At 36.9% G+C, this 20,941-nt stretch overlaps 1 protein-coding gene and 1 long non-coding RNA gene across 2 annotated transcripts; one reads left to right on the plus strand and one right to left on the minus strand.

The window, feature by feature from the left end:
* The first annotated feature begins 3,180 nt into the window (after nt 1-3,180).
* Nucleotides 3,181-14,236, plus strand: nr2f1b (nuclear receptor subfamily 2, group F, member 1b). Its single transcript, NM_200592.1, has 3 exons — nt 3,181-3,836; nt 5,763-6,290; nt 12,651-14,236. Exons 1-3 carry the CDS (start codon nt 3,470-3,472, stop codon nt 12,923-12,925), a joined length of 1,170 nt encoding a protein of 389 aa, NP_956886.1. The 5' UTR covers nt 3,181-3,469; the 3' UTR covers nt 12,926-14,236.
* Nucleotides 11,554-20,041, minus strand: LOC141376478 (uncharacterized). Its single transcript, XR_012386607.1, has 3 exons — nt 19,863-20,041; nt 16,047-16,459; nt 11,554-12,835 (listed from the first exon to the last, which is right to left on the minus strand). It is a non-coding gene; the product is annotated as an uncharacterized lncRNA (long non-coding RNA).
* Between the last annotated feature and the right edge of the window lie 900 nt (nt 20,042-20,941).

Consider the following 20,941-nt stretch of genomic DNA (forward strand, 5'->3'; position numbering starts at 1 on the left):
TTACAGCTTTTGTTACCATGGCAACTATAGAATCACCACAGCAGATTAATTTGTTTATGTTATAATTGTTGTGTTACCATAGCAACTATAGAATCACCACAGCAGATTATTGTTTATATTAGTATAATTGTTGTGTTACTATGGCAACTATAGAATAGGAACAGATTAATTTGTTTATATTAGTATGGTTGTTGTGTTACCATAGCAACTATAGAATCACCTCAACAGATTAATTTGTTTATATTACTATAGTTTTTGTGTTCATTTTGTGTAAATTTATTTGTATCACATTTTTGTATTTAATGTTGTATGGTTATTACATTTATGAATTCATTGTTTAACTACATACACTCTTAAAATGCTGGGTTGTTGAATTTTGTTGGGTCAAATATGACTGTTGGATAAAAAGGTTGAATTTAAATTAAACTGAAAAATATTACAACAACCCAGTGTTTTGTATGTGCTAATGTTTATTTATCATAATAAACAATGTTTAAATGTTTTAAAATGTTATTATTTACATTATTTAATTTAGATGTTTACATTATTTATTAGAGCTTATTTTTATCACTTCACATTTTTATGCATTTTCTCCAAACATTTTCACTGACTCTCAAGCACTCTTTTGCAGCACCTTGTAAAAAATGTAATTCATAAGAGCAAATAAAAATATCAATGACCAAAGGCATTAGAACAACTCAAAACATTTGACATCTGTGCAGATGAAGTAAAATTAGCTAAGTAAATATGCCTAAATATCATTCTAGCACATTGGTTTGAGAGTACTGACCTTTCTTTTGACCTCTGACCCTGGGCTCTGTCCTTGTCTTTGCTCATTGTATCGCTTTGACCCTTTAACCTGCGGCTGCTGCAACCTGTTCACAATCATGCGCGCTCCTCCAGTCACATGACCGCGCTCCATCCCGAGACTCGAGTTTGAACAACAACAAAAAAAAAAAATCTCAAAGCACAACTCTGACCCTTGAACTCACTGAATTATGCATGAGAAGCGGAGTTGCTGCTGGAAGTGCAATCGCGGGTATACTAACAATCTTGATACCAGTTTCTGTAAACACTAGCTGTATTATTATGTATTATTAATGCATAATATTATTTGTATTAATGCCATTAGTATTACTATGCACGTGTATTATTTAATATATTTTTAAAACAAACATTTTTTATATTACTCACAGTGCTTTCATACCACTAATTGTGATTAATTGCATCCAAAATAAAGGTTTGTATTTACATGTGCATGCATATTTAAAGGGCTGCACAGTGGTGCTAGGTAGCACTGTCGCCACACATCAAGAAGGTCGCTGGTTTGAATCCTTTCTGGGTCATTTGGCATTTCTGTGTGGAGTTTGCTCTCCCTGTCTTGGCGTGGGTTTCCTCTGGGTGCTCTGGTTTCCCCCACAGTCCAAACACATGCGCTATAGGGGAATTGAAGTAAATTGGCTGTAGTGTATGAGTGCGAATACAAGACTGTATGGGTGTTTCCCAGTAATGGGTTGCAGCTAGAAGGGCATCCACTGCGAAAAAAACATAAGTTGGCTGGAAAAATTGGTAGTTCATTCCGCTGTGGCGAGCCCAGATTAAAAAAGGGAATAAGCTGAAAAGAAAATGAATGAATGAATAATTAAATACAAATATGAAACACATAAACTTTTCAGATATCATCTTTATTTTTAGATATTATTTGTATCGGAGATAAATATATCTTTCTTGTCTAAATATATATATATTTATAAATAATATATATAAAAAATACACTTTAAAAACTGCTGGGTTGTCATAAACTAGTGTTGGGTCAAATATGGACAAACATAACATTTTGTTAATTTTTCATTTAAATTAAAATGAAAATGAAATAATCCACATAACCCAAATTTGGGTATCAATAACCCAATAGAGTGCATTATTCATTAGTTTTTCTTCGGCTTAGTCCCTTTATTCATCAGGGATTGCCACAGAGGAATGAACCGCCAAATATTCCAGCATATGCTTTACACAGTGGATGCCCTTCCAGCTGCAACCCAGTACTAGTGTAACCCCGTCGGTCCAACACCACCCAACCCGCTCTGAGCTGGTATCAAACCGGAGACCTTCCGCATGAAAGACGGTTGCTCTAACAAGGAGGCTAAAGACCGTGACCTGTAGCGTTTGTTGCTAGAGCACCTTTAGAGGTCAGAGGAGTGAGGTTTACCTGCACAGCACTTATTAGCTGGCCTCCGTTACACTAGGAAACAACCATACACACTTATTCACACACACACATATTTGTTCTTGTGAAAAGTTGGGACATTACATAGGCTTCCATTCATTTTATACTGTCCAAACCGTATATTATATTGCCCTCACCCCACCCCTAAACCCAACCATCACAGGAGACTGTGTGCAGCTTTACTCTCTGATTAAACTCATCCTGTGGGATTTATAAGCATTTTGAGAAATGAGGACGTCACCGATGTCCTCATATTTCACCTCCTTTTTGTAATACCTGTGTCATACCCATGTCATTATACAGATTTGTGTCCTGATATATGTCACAAAAACACGTACACACACACACACACACACACACACACACACACACACACACACACACACACACACACACACACACTATGGCCAATTTAGTTCAATTCCCCTATAAAGCATGTGTTTGGACTGTGGGGGAAACCCACGCCAACACGGGGAGAACATGCAAACTCCACAAAGAAATGTCAACTTAAACCAACTTAACCACTAAGCCACCGTGCCGCCTAAAGTGAAAATAAATATACTAATAGCTTTCTTTTGACACTAGGCGGCGCGCGGTATATTTTCCCACACGTGTGTGCTCATCTTCAGATTAAACCTGCTCTACTTGCAAAAACTGATCAAGATTTGATAGCAGGCAGAACCAATCAAGCACAAAGGCAATGGTAAAGATATAAAAGCACAACCAACCTTCAATCACATTCATCCAATCCGGAGAGAAGCAATACAAAAGCATTAAAGTCTCATGTGTGTCATGAGAAAGCCTCTGGAACTGCATCCTGAAGGATATGTGAGCTAAATGACCAATCAAACGAGCTTCCGAGCTTAAAGGAGCCGCCCACTTCTGCGCTTTACTACCTGATGGGCTCCATTATAACACACACACACACCATTCAAAAGACCACCAGTGAAGCGCGCGCGTGAGAAGAACACAGAGTAAAAGTGCGGTCATGTACATCTCCATCATGCCGAAAAGAGTTGAGTTTTCACGGATGCTCCAAATAAATCTGTTATAGTCAGCAATCCTCCACTCATGCTCCTGTCAATCATGCCGACAGCGCGGTATCTGTACTCCCATTGGATCTGATTCATCTGGGGTTTCCGATCGTCCCTTTTACGCACGGAGTTGCTTCAAATCGCGCGTTTAGGGAAATGCGTGGATAAAACCGGCTTTCTTGGTTAATTCGCGTAAAAGATTCCAGCCATGGCCATGGTGGTGAGCGCGTGGAGAGATCCGCAGGAGGAGCTGGCAGCGGTGGATGATCAGAGCGCGGCCGGGAGAGAGCACCTCCAGCACCGGCACTCGCCGAAGTCCGCGGAGGAAAAAGCGCAGATCGCGGCGCAAAACCAGCAGCACGTCGAGTGTGTGGTGTGCGGGGATAAATCCAGCGGGAAGCACTACGGACAGTTCACCTGCGAGGGATGCAAAAGTTTCTTCAAGCGAAGTGTCCGGCGGAATTTATCGTACACGTGCCGCGCCAACAGAAACTGCCCGGTGGATCAGCACCACCGCAACCAGTGCCAGTACTGCCGCCTGAAGAAGTGCCTGAAAGTGGGCATGAGACGCGAAGGTGAGTACATCTTGTGTGGGGGAAATCTGCATTTATGCAACCTGCGATAATTACTGATTGTGTCATAAAATGGTAGAAATAAATAAAAATAAGCGGATGATTTTCAATCAATATTTACAATGATTTATTTGCAAACATTTTAATTTTTAAATACCTAAACTTATTCATCATACTTGGAAAAAAATATTATAGTAATTTGTAGTTAGTCTTTTGAATTATGGGAAAGTACTTGAATTAATAAGGTTTGGTTGTTCTATAGTTGGTTACAACAACTGTTGTAAAATAAACAAGACAATGCTGTATTTTTTTTAGAAATATAAAAAAATATTGTACTAGCAAAAAAAATTACATTAGTAAACACTGATATTATGTATTTAATTATTCTATACTCAATTCTATGCTGCAGTCAGGGGCGGATTTAACCAATAAGCGAGGTAAGCAGCAGCTTAGGGCCCAAGGAAATCTGGGAGCCCCCAATAAATATCTAAAGTTAAAAATTATACCTATAAACTAAATATAACGTTGTTTTCTACCATATTTTTTATGTTGAGAGTAAACTAATACAATTATAACGTAATTAAATATTTAGTATACAATCAAATATACGTTAATAGTATTATATTAATGTATTGTTATGTAATAATAATAATATTACCAAATAAAATATCCATCATGGAGCAAAATTTATATTTAAAAAATATTATTTTTAGTTGTAAATTCATTTTAAGAAAATTAATCACTTATAATGGCATTGCATTAATTTAAAATGTCGAAAAAAATTATTGAGAGGAATAAAAAAAAAAAACAGCAATATAAATAAAAAATTAAATAAAAGCAGAGAGGGTGCATTTCAGGACTTTAGCCCATGCTGGAATTGCTTTGGGCCTCAAAATCACTAAATCCCCCCTGGCTGCAGCATACATTTGAGTGTTGTAAATACTATAATATATGCAGCAAAATACACTTTAGTAGGTTAAATATAATACGCTATAGTAGGTTAAATTACTAGCATTTTTCATGTGTGACACATCTTATGGAACAACATTATAGCTTATACAACTTGAAGCTCAAGTCAATTAAAAAATGTATTAAAAACGTTTCTATAAAAATTATATTTTAATTATTTTCAGACAGCATTGTTGATATAAAGCATTACAGGAGCTTTCTTTCAACGTCTTGAATGATCTTATCATGTTCAACTAATTTTACACTTGCAGATAAGGTGTAAACAGAGTGATTTAGCAGATAATACTACAAGACAGTAGATAATATTGCACATTTATTAACCTTTTTGATATTTAATAATAAGTTTAAATGTTCAGATAATGCATCAAACATTATAAGAGAGCATTAGAATGCACTTCCCTTCAGTCTTGTTTTCATATAACATATTACACTTGTAATTAATGGGTAGAGACAGATAATATATGCAGATGAGAGATCAAATTAAATGTAGTCTGCATGCACATTTCTTTCAATATTTAATAACAGATTTCATAGATAGATAGATAGATAGATAGATAGATAGATAGATAGATAGATAGATAGATAGATAGATAGATAGATAGATAGATAGATAGATAGAGTAAATTTTGTTTGTATTGTCTTTTCAATAATTAATATCATATTTCGTGTAAAAATGCATTCTTTCGTCTTTGTTTTCAGAAACTTGCAATTAAGACAGACAGACAGACAGACAGACAGACAGACAGACAGACAGACAGACAGACAGACAGACAGACAGACAGACAGACAGACAGACAGACAGACAGACAGACAGACAGACAGACAGACAGACAGACAGACAGATAGATAGATAGATAGATAGATAGATAGATAGATAGATAGATAGATAGATAGATAGATAGATAGATATTGTTTGTATATGTATGCACATTTCTTCTCCATCTCTCTGTGTTCTGATAGCGGTTCAGCGAGGCAGAATGCCACCGAACCAGCCGAACCCGAGCCATTACGCGCTGACCAACGGAGATCACCTGAACGGCCAGTGCTATTTATCCGGATACATATCGCTTCTCCTCCGGGCCGAGCCCTATCCAGCCTCGAGATACGGCAACCAGTGCATGCAGTCCGGCAACATCATGGGCATAGAGAACATCTGCGAGCTGGCGGCCCGTCTGCTCTTCAGCGCGGTGGAGTGGGCCAGGAACATCCCGTTCTTCCCCGATCTGCAAATCACGGATCAGGTGTCTCTGCTCAGACTCACCTGGAGCGAGTTGTTCGTGCTGAACGCCGCGCAGAGCTCTATGCCGCTGCACGTGGCCCCTCTGCTGGCCGCCGCAGGCCTGCACGCGTCGCCGATGTCCGCGGACCGAGTCGTGGCCTTCATGGATCATATTCGCTTCTTCCAGGAGCAGGTGGAGAAACTGAAGGCCCTGCAGGTGGACTCCGCCGAATACAGCTGTGCCAAAGCCATAGTGCTGTTCACCTCAGGTAGGCCCGAGCTGTTGCAGATTCAGGGGGTAGTTCACTCAAATGTAAACTGCTGTCATTTAGACTATGCACCATTGACTTGTTATTGAGGTAAAGTTGGTTTTATATTCGCACATTCAGTCTTTCTCATTAATAATATAATCTCAAAAAATTTTAATTAAAAATGTAATTAAAATGTTTAATTTAATTAATTAAATACAATTTTTTAATCAATTGCAAATTCTAAATAGTGAAATCATATTAGCAGCCAGCAACCATCAAAGTCCCACAGTGTTCATAGTCAAATAAATAGTGCTTTCAGTCCGGATATTTAAAGCACAATGGTAAACAATGTATGGAGCAGTCAATGAACGAATGTGCGAATATAAAACCAACTTCACCTCAACTGACTTGTTTTGAAACCGGTTTGAGTTTCTTTACTCTGTTGAACACAAAAAGACATTTTGAATAACGTTGGAAGCCTCTAACAAGCGCTAGTTCACTCAAATTTAAATTAAATTATTATTTAAAGTAGTCTACAGTATACGCACCCTTGACTTTTTCCAAACCGGCTTGAGTTTCTTTATTCTGTTGAACACAAAAGAAGATATTTTGAGTAATGAAGCTTCTAACTTGAGGGGTGCCCGAAGGGGTGTCCTGCAGAGTTTAGCTTATAGGGGAATTACCAACCTACACATGACGTCACATGGATTCAACTGTGCATACTGGTTGCAAAACAAAAAAGACCGGTTGCAATAGCAAACATGTTGTGTTGTGCCAAATCGAAAGTCCAAAAATAGAAAGCGTAACTTTTACCGTACACCACACTGCTTTTAATGGCAACCGCAGACGTCTTTAGCTAACAGCCATCAGAAGAGCTGAATGGAGTGAGGACCTGATTAAAAATGCTGGACTCTGCAGTTCTCATGTTATATCAGGTAAGTTCACGCTATGCTGAATCACACACATCACTCGATTTTGATTTCAGCAATGATTTCAGCAAAAACAGTTCAATATGGTGAATTAAACTGTGGACACTTAATGCTCAGAATGAAATGTAAAAATATAAGTTCACACACCCTGCCGTACAGGTGCAGTTGGCTGTCAGAATGAAGTTGTTTTGCTTGCTGATGATGACACAGGGCTTGTACAGCTCTGTCTTCTTTCCTTGTTTTTGGCTTGGCAGAACCTCGGATTTTAGCACTACAAAGTTTTGAAGCATTATTTCTTGCACATGACCACAAAGAACAACATTGTTGGCATCCAAAGACTTGTAGGCCTTTAACTTCTCTCTTGTATAATCTCTTGGAGTTTCAGTGAGATTGTATATTTGGGGCTGGATGCTTGGTCATTTCGTCTTATCCAATATCCATTGGGAGGGTGCCATCGCAAATGGACCTGTCAGATGAACGCTGCTCACTTTAACATTAATTCTGCTGATTAACTGGGTGCATTTTATATTCGCACATCAGTACATTTTCTTTATAATTATATAATTTCAGAATAATCAGTATTATTTGCAAATTCTAAACAGGGAAACAATCTTGGCAGCCAATGACTATCAAAGTGCACTATTGATTAAATCACACTGAACTGAGCTAAACTGAACTGAACTTAAGCACTAAAAACTGCACCACACTGTTCCAGTTACTGTGACCATTTATGTGAAGCTGCTTTGACACAATCTACATTGTAAAAGCGCTATACAAATAAAGCTGAATTGAATTGAATTATTGTTCACAGTCAATTAAATAGTTATGTTGTTTTGAAGTCACATTTACATGCAAATTCAGGCAGAGTATTCAAAATATTGTGATGAACAATATAAGGACTGTGTCACTGTTCAAAACTGAATGAATGTGCGAATATAAAACTAATTTCACCTCAATAAAAGTTCGATTTATATCCACACGTTCATTAACAGTCATGATATTATTAAGGGGAATGTGTGAATATAAAACCAACCTTTCCCCAATGTTTAGCTCCAACTCCCTTTAACACACCTCCTTGAAAACTACAGCTAAAGCTTGATTAGCTGATTCATGTGTGTCTAACTGGGGTTGGAACTAAACTCTGCAGGACATCCAGCACCGAGGCTGATTTAAGGGATAGTTCCCTCAAATAGGGTATATGCCGAGCTAGTGTTTTTCCCATACTGATAAACTTCCGGTGACCTGTTATTGTGAACTTTTTTCCATTTTATACGGTTCCTTTTACAGCATCGATGTTGTAATGTCATTAAAATACATTCAGTTAAATAAACTTTAGCATTTATTTAGTTGCTCAAGCGTAAAACAAGTCAAAAAGTTGTTTACTCGCACGCGCCCGTCAGAATCGGCAGGCTAACGCAGAAGCTTCTTTGAATATACTGGGGTAAAATAAATGCTCATATTATAAAGACATGGTGGGGGAAATGTAATTTAATGCAGTGCTTCTTGTACAATCTGACACCCACTTTAAATCGGATATCACTCAGCTAGTAGAGATCGCTGATTTTTAAAGAAAACAGACCTTAAACGCACCGGATTTTGCATTGGCATTCAATTCGCCGGAAGCGCTTAACCCAGGTTACTGGCAAATTAAAAGTCCCATTAGCATGCTTCGGCATATACCCCATTTAAAGCCTGTTGTCATTTATAATATACTTTGCACACTTGATTTATTCCAAAAAACTTTAGGTTGGTTTATTCTGTTGGTACAAATGAAGATGTTTTTCACCTTTTATTAGGAGATAGTGGAGGACAGAGAGGAAAGCATTGGAAACAGAGAGAGAGGAAGGGATCCGCATATGACCTTGAGCCAGGAATTGAACTCAGGTCGCCATGAGCACCACAGTGCTAAGGTGCACTTAACCACGCGCAACTAAGAGAGAATATTTTGAGTAATGTTGGTAACCTCTAATCCACGGGTTCTAGAGGGCTGGTGTCCTGTAGAGTTTTGCTCCAATTGCCTCCACACACCTGCTTTGCAGTGTCTAGTATACCTAAACAGCTTGATCCGCTAATTCAGGTGTGTCTAACTGGGGTTGAACTAAACTCTGTAGGACAGGGGTGTCCAAACTTGGTCCTGGAGGGCCGGTGTTCTGCATATTTTAGTTCCAACCCAATTAAACACACCTAAACCAGCTAATCAAGCTCTTTCAATGTACTAGAAACTTCCAGGGAAGTGTGTTGAAGCAAGTTGGAGCTAAACTATGCTGGACACCGGGCCTCCAGGACTGTGTTTGGACTACCCTGCTGAAGGACATTGACCCTCCAGGACCAAGTTTGGGCACCCCTGCTCTAAACAATGACATCTTCAGGGGAAACACTAATAATGGGGTGTCATTGACTTCTATAGGATTTGGTTTTCTTCTATAGATGTGTTATCATTGGCTTCCAAAATGCTGTAAAATATTTTCTTTTGTGTTCAACAGAATTAAGAACATGGTTTGGAACAACCCTGCAAGCATTTGTGTGTCCGTGCATGCGTGTGTTTAAAAGAAGTCTAATAGACATCCAAAGATAGACAGCTTGGCTAAAGCAAGGCTAAATCTGGGCTGTCAGTGAAGATCTAATAAACATATAAACCAGACTAGTCATTAAATAAACGAATGAATGTCTATACATGGGATTTATGTCAGATCTGTGTTTTTAGTAATAGTTTTAAGATATGCTTAAACATTTATTAGATTTATTTATTTTATTAGCCTTGTTTTAGCTAAGCTGTCTGTATTTAGATTTAGATCCATTAGACTCTATTAGGTCTATTAGATCTGTTAAACTTACTTGGTGGGAAATCAAAGGTGAGTAAATTGTGACAGAGACTTCTTTTGGTGAACTAATTAACAAGCTATTCTGCAACTAATTTACAACAGGAAGTAAATGTGCTAGACCTCCGATTGATTAGCTGCTTTTATGAAAATCAAGAACAACTAATTACTGTAAACTGGCTAAGCTGTTTGCAATAGAAATCATCATATTTATTATTTTCATAATGCATGCAAACGCAACACGTTACACCAGCATAAAAAATAAATGGACGTGAATGAGACCGGAAGTCTCCAACGATCAAGTAGCCGCGCCCACTCTTCAGATAAAAACAACGTGGTTAAAATGATCCTATTTGTTCCGCGATGTTTGTTTTGAACAATGAACCAATAATCTGTCAAGTGCCATCTGTGCACAACAGATTAAATATGTGTAGGGGTTTTAAATGGTTTCAGGTTAATCTTGTAAAATGGCATCATAGGGCTACTTAATAAACCAATATTAGCATAAAAATAAACTGAATCATTGAATTAAGTTGTTTGATAAGTGCACGTGTCTTATTTTAATTATCGTGTTTTAGTTTTAAACCTGTTTAAAACCTTTAGGTTACCATTAAAAATTAGGGCAAATTTATTTAAATTAAAGATCAAAACTTTTGATTAACATTTAAATGACGCTTATATATTTTGATAAATTAGTAGTATGTTTTTCTAACAACATTTAAGTAACCAAAGTTTGATTCAAAGTTTTTATGAGGTATGCTAACATATTTGAGGTGGTTACAATAGCAACAGGCTCTTCTAGTGCTTTTTAAACTAGGTCATTGTATAAATTAGCTATATACTTCAATAAGTTGTACTTTTCATTGTATCATAAATAAATATATCGCGAAATAATTTGGGGTCTTTTTAAATATTAAGCTGGCATTTGCTAGCAGTGCCATTTTTTTCTGAGTAAATGTTAGATTATATCTTCAAAATATAATTAAAGTCCCACGGTGGTCAAACTTTCTAAACTGTCTCGCTAGTGTAATGACAGAAAAAAAGGGTTTTAAAAACATTACAGGCTGTTCTGCATATTTAAATGGAGTGCTGTGCATTTCAATGAATTCTCGTTGGTTCTACCTTTCCTAAGCTTTTATAAACAACTTAGCTTTTAATTCGTTCGGTTAATTCATTGTGTCCATACACAGGCTATCCTCCATCTCATCGTAATTAGCCTAATTGGAAATTAATGCACAAGGTAAATGTGTTTAACGTGGCTAATTAATGCAAATGGAAGTAGGCCGATGCTTTAAAATTTAATTGAATTATACTTTTTTTAGAAAATACATTTCAAATGCTTAAAATAATATTACCCTATATTTCTTACTTAAATATTACAGTCACCAGAGGTTTTTGTGCAGTTTTATAGACATTTTTAAATATGCAAGTTTAACCCTATAAGTTCAAGTCAATTTTGACCCAACAATACAAATATTTTTACACCACAAAAACTACACACTTTAACAAACACACACTTACACGCACACACTCACTTACACGCACTTTACTAAACTTGTTAAAAAGGTTGTAAACAATTTATTTTATGGGCTAAATTTAAACAAACAAATAAAGTTGAACATTACAACATTTAAGTTGTTTGTTTACATTCAACACATTTAAATTATTTGCAAGAATTTTGCAGGCATCATTTTTTCAGTGTGCTTAAAACAACACAATTCTTGATTTTTGTTCGGGATAAAGCCTAATTGTTTTATGTTCAATCCACTTAAATTTGTAAGAACGAATGAGTTAACGCAATTCCTTCATGTCGTCCCAACACAAATCGATTGTGTGGTATAGCAGTTTAGCATAAAAACACACCCTCCAATGTAGTCAGAAACGAGTGTTGTCCACTGAGTAAACACCGATGAGGGAACACCTGCACATTCACAGTTTGTGAAGATGAGCTTGCTTCTTCATGCAAAATAGATTTAGCTTTAGAGTAAAGTCGGGTCTTTTTTACCCGACGCAGAGCAAACGGTGTATTTATACAGAATAATACAACCGTATTAGCATTAAAATACACCCTTAGTCAAAAATGAGTGTTGGCTACTGATGACATTTCATAGATTCATATAGGCCTACTTTGTGATGAAGATAAGCTTGTTTCTTCTTGCAAAACAGATTTGAAATTAAAGTGTGCACCTTTATTTTAGAGGTTTAATCAAGGCGGTTATTTTTATGAGACAACAGTATAGGGTTAATAGCGGCATTCACGGTCTTTCTCCTTCATTTGCACATTTTAGATTTTTTTAAATTCAACTTATACCACAATTAACAAAAATACATTTTACTCAAGCTATTTTGTAAATATTTGGCTACTTCTCCATTTTGAGCACAACCTCTTTATGAATCCACACAATTTATTCAATATATTTGACATTCTTATTAAATTCGACATGCAAAATATTCTCACTTTAAATAAACTCTTAAAAGCTTGCACCACATCTCGACAAACTTCACCCTCTATCCGTTTTCTTGTTTTTTTTACACAGATGCATGCGATGCACCTTCTCACTTTAATTAAACTAAAAAACTTCACCACACATTTCGACAAACTGATTTCTTTTCGTATTATTTGCACACAGATGCATGCGGCCTTTCAGACATCCCGCACATTGAAGGTCTCCAGGAGAAATCTCAATGTGCCCTGGAGGAGTATGTGCGGAGTCAGTACCCGAACCAGCCCACCCGCTTCGGCAAACTGCTGCTCCGGCTCCCGGCGCTCCGCATGGTCTCCTCCTCCGTCATTGAACAGCTTTTCTTCGTTCGGCTGGTGGGAAAAACACCCATTGAGACGCTCATCAGGGATATGCTGCTATCTGGGAGCAGTTTCAACTGGCCCTACATGCCTATTCAATAACATTTGGTGAGCATTTACAGACTCTAAAGAAAACTAAACAGGCAAGGACGACGCAGAAAGTCGGACTCTCTTAACATCACACTGTAAAAAAATCCACGGTTTCCGTATTTTAAGTGTTTATTGCTTTTTATGGATTTGTATAAGGTCTTTGCTACCCCAGCAAGCATCTTTGTTCTTAAAAGATGTCTATAGACGTCTAAACATAGTCGTATTGGCTAAAACAAAGCTAAATTTGGGCTGTCAGACGTCCAAGAATAAGCCAAAACTAATCATCAAATAAAACCGGGATAACAGAAATAATGACTACAAATATAAAGTCTGTCTAATCTGTCTATTTGACGACTAGTCTAGTTTTGGGCTATTTTTAGATGTCTATTAGATTTTCACCGACAAGTTTAGCCTTTGTTTAAGCCAAGCTGTCTACGTTTAGATGTCTATTAGACGTCTGTTAAACACAAAATGGTTTGCTGCGACTTTTGATGTTGAAAGTTCAACCCTACAGTTCAACAAAGTGACTTTTATTGACATTTTAGTAGTTTGGAAAAAATATCTAGAAGTAATATAGAGAGAAATAATTCTGTAAAATGAAATAAAATGTACTGGCAGTAAATTAGGCTATAAGGTATTTAGCCCACCAACCCAGACAATACAGCACTGCAAACTATTAAAGAGGTTCATGAAAGTCACTTTTTGAGCTTTTGAATGTTAAAAATTGTTGGAGGAAAGATCAAGATCCCAATTCAAAAGCATAAATAAACAAGGAAAGTAAAATAAAATAAAAACATGAAACACAAAATACGAAAAACTGCTAATTTACGGATTTTCTTTTACAGTGCAGGTTACAAAAATGTGACAATGTGAATTTATCTTTGCTCTTTTTGTCCTTGCTTTTAACAGTCAATCATGATTTGTGTCTTATATAACCTTTATTTCTTCTGCATTGTAATGATCCGTTTAAAGTGTTTTAAATCAAAATGCATAATGTCTTAATTTAGTTAGTTAGTAATATGTTTTAACGGAGGGAACCAAATCACCATTATTGAAGTTTCCCTAAAGAAATACACAAGTTTTGTTTTTAACCGAAGCGGAGACAATGGATTTAACGATTATTTATTTTGCTGTATTTATTTTCCTGCTCATCGACCTCATGAACACGTGATCTAAACAATCAACACAGCACTTAAGGTTATGCATATTGGTGTATACTTTACAGTATTTTCCACTTCGATCCTGCAGGTTGATTATTTGGGGCTGTTGGATTTTATGTACGATGCAACATTTGATTAAACAATTAATCATTCCATGCGTAAATGTGATTTGTTTCTTCCTTTTGTAATAAAGTTTTCATAACTTTGAGATAAAGCCTTTCTCGTGAAGCGCTTTCACTTATTTTGTTTAAAATGTTTTGAAGAACTGAATGCAAATAATTGCATCTAAAACGATACTTACGTTTTATTACATACTGCTAATATTAATTACATGAACATTTCTTTAGACAAAAATGACGCAGTCATGCCAAAAATAATCACAAGAAGCGGATAAAAGCGGCCTTATAAAACCTTGGTATTATGTAAAAGTCACTACAATCGGTGCTTTTCAGATATCTGGGTATTGCATTCATTAAATATATCTTGAAAAAGTTTAGTTTAAATCGATCAAGAAGCAGAAATGGTAAAAGGCCATTTGTTGTTGGTCTAATACATTAAATATCCGTTGATGTTATTTATTTCTTAAATATGTGCTTAATCGATATGTATCCATGACCTTATTTCTTATGAAAAAAGATAAACAGTTATGTCAGAAATGTTTTATCTGAACAGACAAAAGGGCAGATTTTAATTGACAGGGCGATGATAACCGGGACAGGTGAGCTGTGTTGGTGTCAGTAAAGCGCGGTGACCTTATCACATCAATCAGATCAGCCTACAAATAAACGAGATTAATTGTAATTGGCTCTAAAGTTTGTGCCATTTCTTTAGTCGGTGGTTCAGGTCTTATTTGATGCAGCTTGCAAATATATGCATCTTTTGTTTATGATATTCGAATATAATTCTGAAAACTTATAGGAATTGTTTGCTTGAGACTTTTTTTCTGATCACATTTGCGTGCATTTGTTTCAAATTATTTCAAGTTGCTAATGATGATTAACACTTTTGTTTTTCTGGAAACATTAACCCACATTCAGCAACAAGAATGACAAAATCATCCGAAAATCCATCAAAATAAAATGGGAATTATGCAAATGTAGATTATCTTAGAAAGAAGTTAATCATAGAAAGACAGCATCTTTATAAATAAATTCCAGTATCTCTTTGTAAGGATTAGCCCACAATAAATCGATCAAATTTATATGACCTCTAGCTGCTCTAATTATAATGCCTCTATGAGTCTACTGGTATTATTGTATTTAAATCAAAACCACTGCTATAGTACTTGATCTTTTAAAACTTTTTTTTAGTCAAGGGCGTAGATTTGCTTTTGGTATTGGTGTGGACTTAATTCACCAAGCATGTTCTGCACTTAAAAAACGCGAAGAAATAAAATACAATTAGTAATAAAAGAGACATTAAATCAACCATGTCTTATGGTGCAAAAGTAAATTTACATGATTTTACTTTGACAAGGAGTGAATGCAGACTTGGAAAATGGGAGGCATTTTACACAATAACCTTTATAACAATTTAAGTAGGCCTATAGTAAAAATAAATAAATAAATAAATAAACCCACATTTGACCCAACCTTGGGTTAACAAAACCCATCATACAGTGAATCCTTTAAATAATTTGCGGGACATTATAGCGTTAAAAAAAACTCTGCTTTCGGCCTATGTTGTAAAATTAATCAGCCCTATAGATAAAGGATGTTAGGCTGAGGTGCTGAGGTAAAGATGGTTCAGAGATTAATAATAGCCTAAAATTTCAAAAAGATATTTTTACTCATTTTAAACAAATCATATTAGCTCCCAATAACTTTCAAAGTAGCCTACAACATTCAAAGTCAATTAAATAGTGCTAATGTTGTTTTGAAGTCATACTTTAGGCAGAAAATTCAAAGTAGCATGGTAAACAATTAGGGACCGTCACAAGTTGTAGATATGTGCGAATATAAAATCAACTGTACCTCAGGACGTTTTTAGGCCTATATAGTCCTTGCTGTCAGTGTGTTGTCAATTTAATCAGCTCCACTATATAAAGACAACACACTGGCAGCTCCCCAGGTGTAGAGCTGAAACCTGGCGTGTGTTCCTCCGTGTTTCTGACAGCCAGAGTCTCCAGTTATTGCGTCCTTCTGTGAACCCGTGACCCGCGGATCTCTCCTCATGTGTGGATCCATCCTCCCGCTCATACGTGGATCATGAACTCTTGGCATCTCCGGTGAATTTCTGACACCGTGCCCGGTTATCCGTGACCCCGCTGGTCTCTGGGGATTCGCGAGCAGAAGCGGAGCGCGGAATAAAGCACAGGCTGGTCCGCGGGGGATTCAAGATGGCCACGAGGAGTATTTTTATGTTGGAAGTATCATAGAGAACGTGCCTGGATCAAGGGTACAGCTGTTAGAGGAAACAAGTTAGTGCGGGAATGCAAACACAAGATACGTGAGAATAAAAGAGTGCTGAGGTAGCTTATTTCTGACCGCTAATGTATTATTTACAATGTATTATTTGCTGAAAAATCCAGCTTAAACCAGCCTAGGCTGGTTGGCTGGTTTTAGCTGCTCGACAAGGCTGGTTTTAGAGGGGTTTTGGCCATTTCCAGGCTGTTTCCAGCCTGGTCTTAGCTCGTCAGGCTGGGAGATGACCAGCTAAAACCAGCTTGACCAGCCTAGCCAAGCTGGGAGTCCAGCCAAAACCAGCTATATCCAGCTTAAACCAGGCTGGTCAAGCTGGTTTTAGCTGGATTTGGCTGGTAATTTTCCAGCCTGACCAGCTAAGACCAGGCTGGAAATGGCTGGAAACCAACCTGGAAATGGCCAAAACCCCTCTAAAACCAGCCTGGTCAACCAGCTAAAACCAGCCAACCAGCCTAGGCTGGTTTAAGCTGGATTTTTCAGCAGGGGTGTTATAGCTGTCAGCTAAAGGTCAGAAAGCCGGCACATAGACTGATAACATAGATTAGCATCCACGCTGAAGTTGGAAGCGCGAATTTAAAGTTTTATTTTAGAATGTCGATGCACTAATAATAATACAAATTGTGCCTTTCTTACACGCAAAGCGCACTTTTTTTAATTATGTTTTTTTAGGGGTTTTTCACCTTTTATTGGGATAGAATAGTGGAGGACAGACAGGAAAATATTAGGATCAGAGAGAGGAGAAGGGTGCGCTTAGGACCTCGAGTCTGGAATCGAACTCGGGTCGCCGGGAGCAACATGGTGCTATACGTCGGCGCACTTAACCACTAGGCTATCCGATGCAAAGTGCACTTTTAACTGAAATGGAATATTGAGTTGTGGGCGGGGATTACTCTTTAAGCATCATTCCCGCATACATATATTGCATACGGCCCTGAGCATGCGTCATACCGCCGCCATATTTCTACAGTGCTCCCAGGACAAAAGTCATACCGCACTTAGTCAAGACCAAGCTAATCTGCTGGACGTTTGCACAGCAAGAAAACGAAGCATAAAGGCATAACATAGGTTGGATTTCATTGTTTAAGATTTTATGTTGCTAAACAAGTGTTATTGATGATAATACTTTTACTGCACTGACCATGAGTCAGTAAAATTAACAGTAAAATTCAGGCAACCACTGCTGACAGTTTTGTTTTATTATAAATTTTACTGATTTTTTTTTAGTGCACCATCCAACTTAATTACAGTAGGCTACTTTATTGTGCCAAAATAGGCACATTCTGACTTTCGCATCTTTATTGTTGTCATTATAGCGATCATTCTTGGTGTCAGTGGGTTTTTAAAGGTCATGCGGGCATGTAAATGGGCAGGCTAAAAACATTGGTGTAAAACATTTTAAATGAATGAAATACAGTAATTTACCATACAAGTTTTGACATTTATTTTACGATTTAAACAGCATTTTAACAGTAAAATTCAGGCGACCACAGCTGCTAGTTTTTTTTATTGTAACTTTTATGGATTTTTTAGCGCACCATTCAACTTAAATACAGTACTTTATTGTACTGAAGTTGGCACATTCGGACTTTAGCATTTTTTTTTTGTTGTCATTTTAACCCCCATTCTTGGTTTCAATGGGTTTTTAAAGGTCATGCGGGAGTGTAAATATGGGCCGGCCAAAAACATTGGTGTAAAACATTTTAAATGAATGAAATACGGTAGTTTATCATAAAAGTTTTGAAATTTCTTCTTATGGTTTCCATATATTTTAACAGTACAACCAAAGAAACCACAGCTGTCAGTTTAGTATTGTAAACTTTACATTTTTTAGTGCACCATTCAATTTAAATACAGTACTTTTTTGTAGTGAAGCAGGCACAGTGAGCTTTTAGTGTCTTGTTGTCATTATAGCTATCATTCTTGGTGTCGATGGGTTTTTAAAGCGCATGTAAATTTGGGCAGTCCCCAAACATCAGTATATAACATATATAAGTTATGTGATAATAAAACATAAATAATAAAAAATTGTAATATCAAGGCAACCACAGCTGCCAGTTTTTATTTATTTATTATTATTAACTTAAATACAGTACTTTACTGTACTGAAGTTGGCACATTCAGACTTTAGTGTCTTTATTATTGTCATTATAGCTATCATTATTGGTGTCAATGGTTTTCTGAGTCAAGCAAGCATGTAAATATAGGATACCCCAAAACATTGATGTATAACACATTAAATTAATGAAATATGGTACCATAAAAGTTTGAGTAAACTTCTACTGTATTTTACTGTACTGTAACATCTTTATTGTTGTCACTATAGTGATCATTCTTGGTGTCAATGGGTTTTTAAAAGTCATGCGGGCTTGTAAAGGGTAACCCCAAATTGAATGAAATACGGTTGTTTACTATAAATATGTTTACATTTTTTGGTTTATACAGTATTTTAACAGTAAAATTCAGTCATCAAAGCTATCGTTGTTGGTGTTAATGGGTTTTTAAAAGTCACGCAAGAATATAAATATATTAAGCACCAAAAACATTTGTATATAACGCATTAAATAATAAAATACAGTAATTTACCATAAAAGTTTTTTAAATTATGTTTCATACTGTATTGTAATAGTAAAATTAAGGCAGTCACAGCTGCCAGTTCTTTTATTAGAACATTTTACCATTATTCTTTTACAGTGCACCCTTCAACTTAAATACAGTACTTTATTGTACTGAAGTTGGCACGTTCTGACTTTAGCATCTTTATTGTTGTCATTATAGCGATCATTCTTGGTGTCAGTGGGTTTTTAAAGGTCACGCGAGCATGTAAACATGGGCAGTCCCGCTGAAGACCTTGCTGTCATGGCCAGCATTAAAGTCTTACTGGATTTAGCTGGATTATCAACCTGTGAAGACGGTATAGAGCAGACATACCAGGAATGGGGGTTTACAGTGCAATCTGGAGACGAGAGGGATGTCTAAACGAATCAAGCTAACAGCACACGTCACCTATAGGATACTGGAAATGGACAATAGGATTTCTGCTGGGGGAAATTTTAAAGGAACTTGAAAGCCTGGTTTAAGACTTTAACGCAGTCTCTATTGTATTCATTGGCTGGCTTAATTAGCTCACTTGCAGAATCCAGGTACTACTTTGTAAGTGGATTTGAAGTCCCTAGTAGGATGCTAGATTACATTCACAGCCAATTGACCTGTGAGAATAACTCGTACATCCAGTTCAGTTCCTGGATGTGAAGATTAATCCAGTTATTGTATGCAGAATTGTGAATCTGATGGAGATTTTTATTCATTAGGATGCATGCAATTGTATGTAAGTGACATTAAAGACTTGTAATGTCATATATGCACTACCTGACAAAGGTCTTGTGTTGGATCCCAGTTGTAAGAGCAACAAATAACTTGACTTCTAGTTGATCATAAAGTGAAGGTGGATTTCTCTGCTGAATCATCTGTTGATCTGCATCCCAATCATCACCAATACTGCAGAAGACCTACTGGAACCAGCATGGACCAAGATTCTCATAGAAATCAGTCAAGTTTGGTGAAGGAGAAATCATGGTTTGGGGTTGTATTCAGTATGGGGGTGTGCGAGAGATCTGCAACATCAACAGCCTGAGGTATCAAGATATCTGTGCTGCCCATTACATTACAAACCACAGGAGAGGGACAATTCTCCAGCAGGATAGCGCTCCTCATACTTCAGCCTCCACATCAAAGCTCCTGAAAGCAAAGAAGATCAAGATGCTGCAGGATTGGCCAGCCCAGTCACCAGACATAAACATTATTAAGCATGTCTGGGGTAAGATGAAGGAGGAGGAGTTGAAGATGTCACAGATGTCACACAGAATCTTGATAAACTAGATTATTACTTATTACTAGGAGTAATGATGCTGTAAATGCAGCTTTACATCACAGAAATATATTTAATTTTATAATATATTCAAATAGAACTTCACTATTTTAACTGTAAAATATTACTTATATTATCTTATATTGTTATATTATTACAATTAAATAAAAAATGTATTATTCAAATTTTTTTTATAATTTATTCATAATTTCAAGAGTTCACACTTAGGTGGTGATTGATAATAAAAGCTTGTTTGGCATGCTGTCACAGGAGAGAGCCCTAAGCTTATGAGATCCTCGAGCCCGGGGCTCCCTCCCGTTTGCAGGGCAAGAGGGGAGTTTGAGCTCAGGTAGATCTCGATGACTCCCCTGGCTTAATTCTAGCTAAATGATGGATGTGGATGACTGAGGACAGGTGTACTCGATAAGAGCTTGACTATGGGATCAATTTTGTGTGTTCAATTTACTTAGGGTGCGTGATATTTGGACTGTGGGAGGAACCCGGGGAAAACCCACGCGAGCACAGGGAGAACAAGCAAAACTTTGCACAGAAACATCTTCAAGATGAAGATATTGAGATA

The sequence above is a fragment of the Danio rerio genome, chromosome 10, assembly GCF_049306965.1.
Source record: "Danio rerio strain Tuebingen ecotype United States chromosome 10, GRCz12tu, whole genome shotgun sequence".
NCBI classification, from domain to species: Eukaryota; Metazoa; Chordata; class Actinopteri; order Cypriniformes; family Danionidae; genus Danio; species Danio rerio.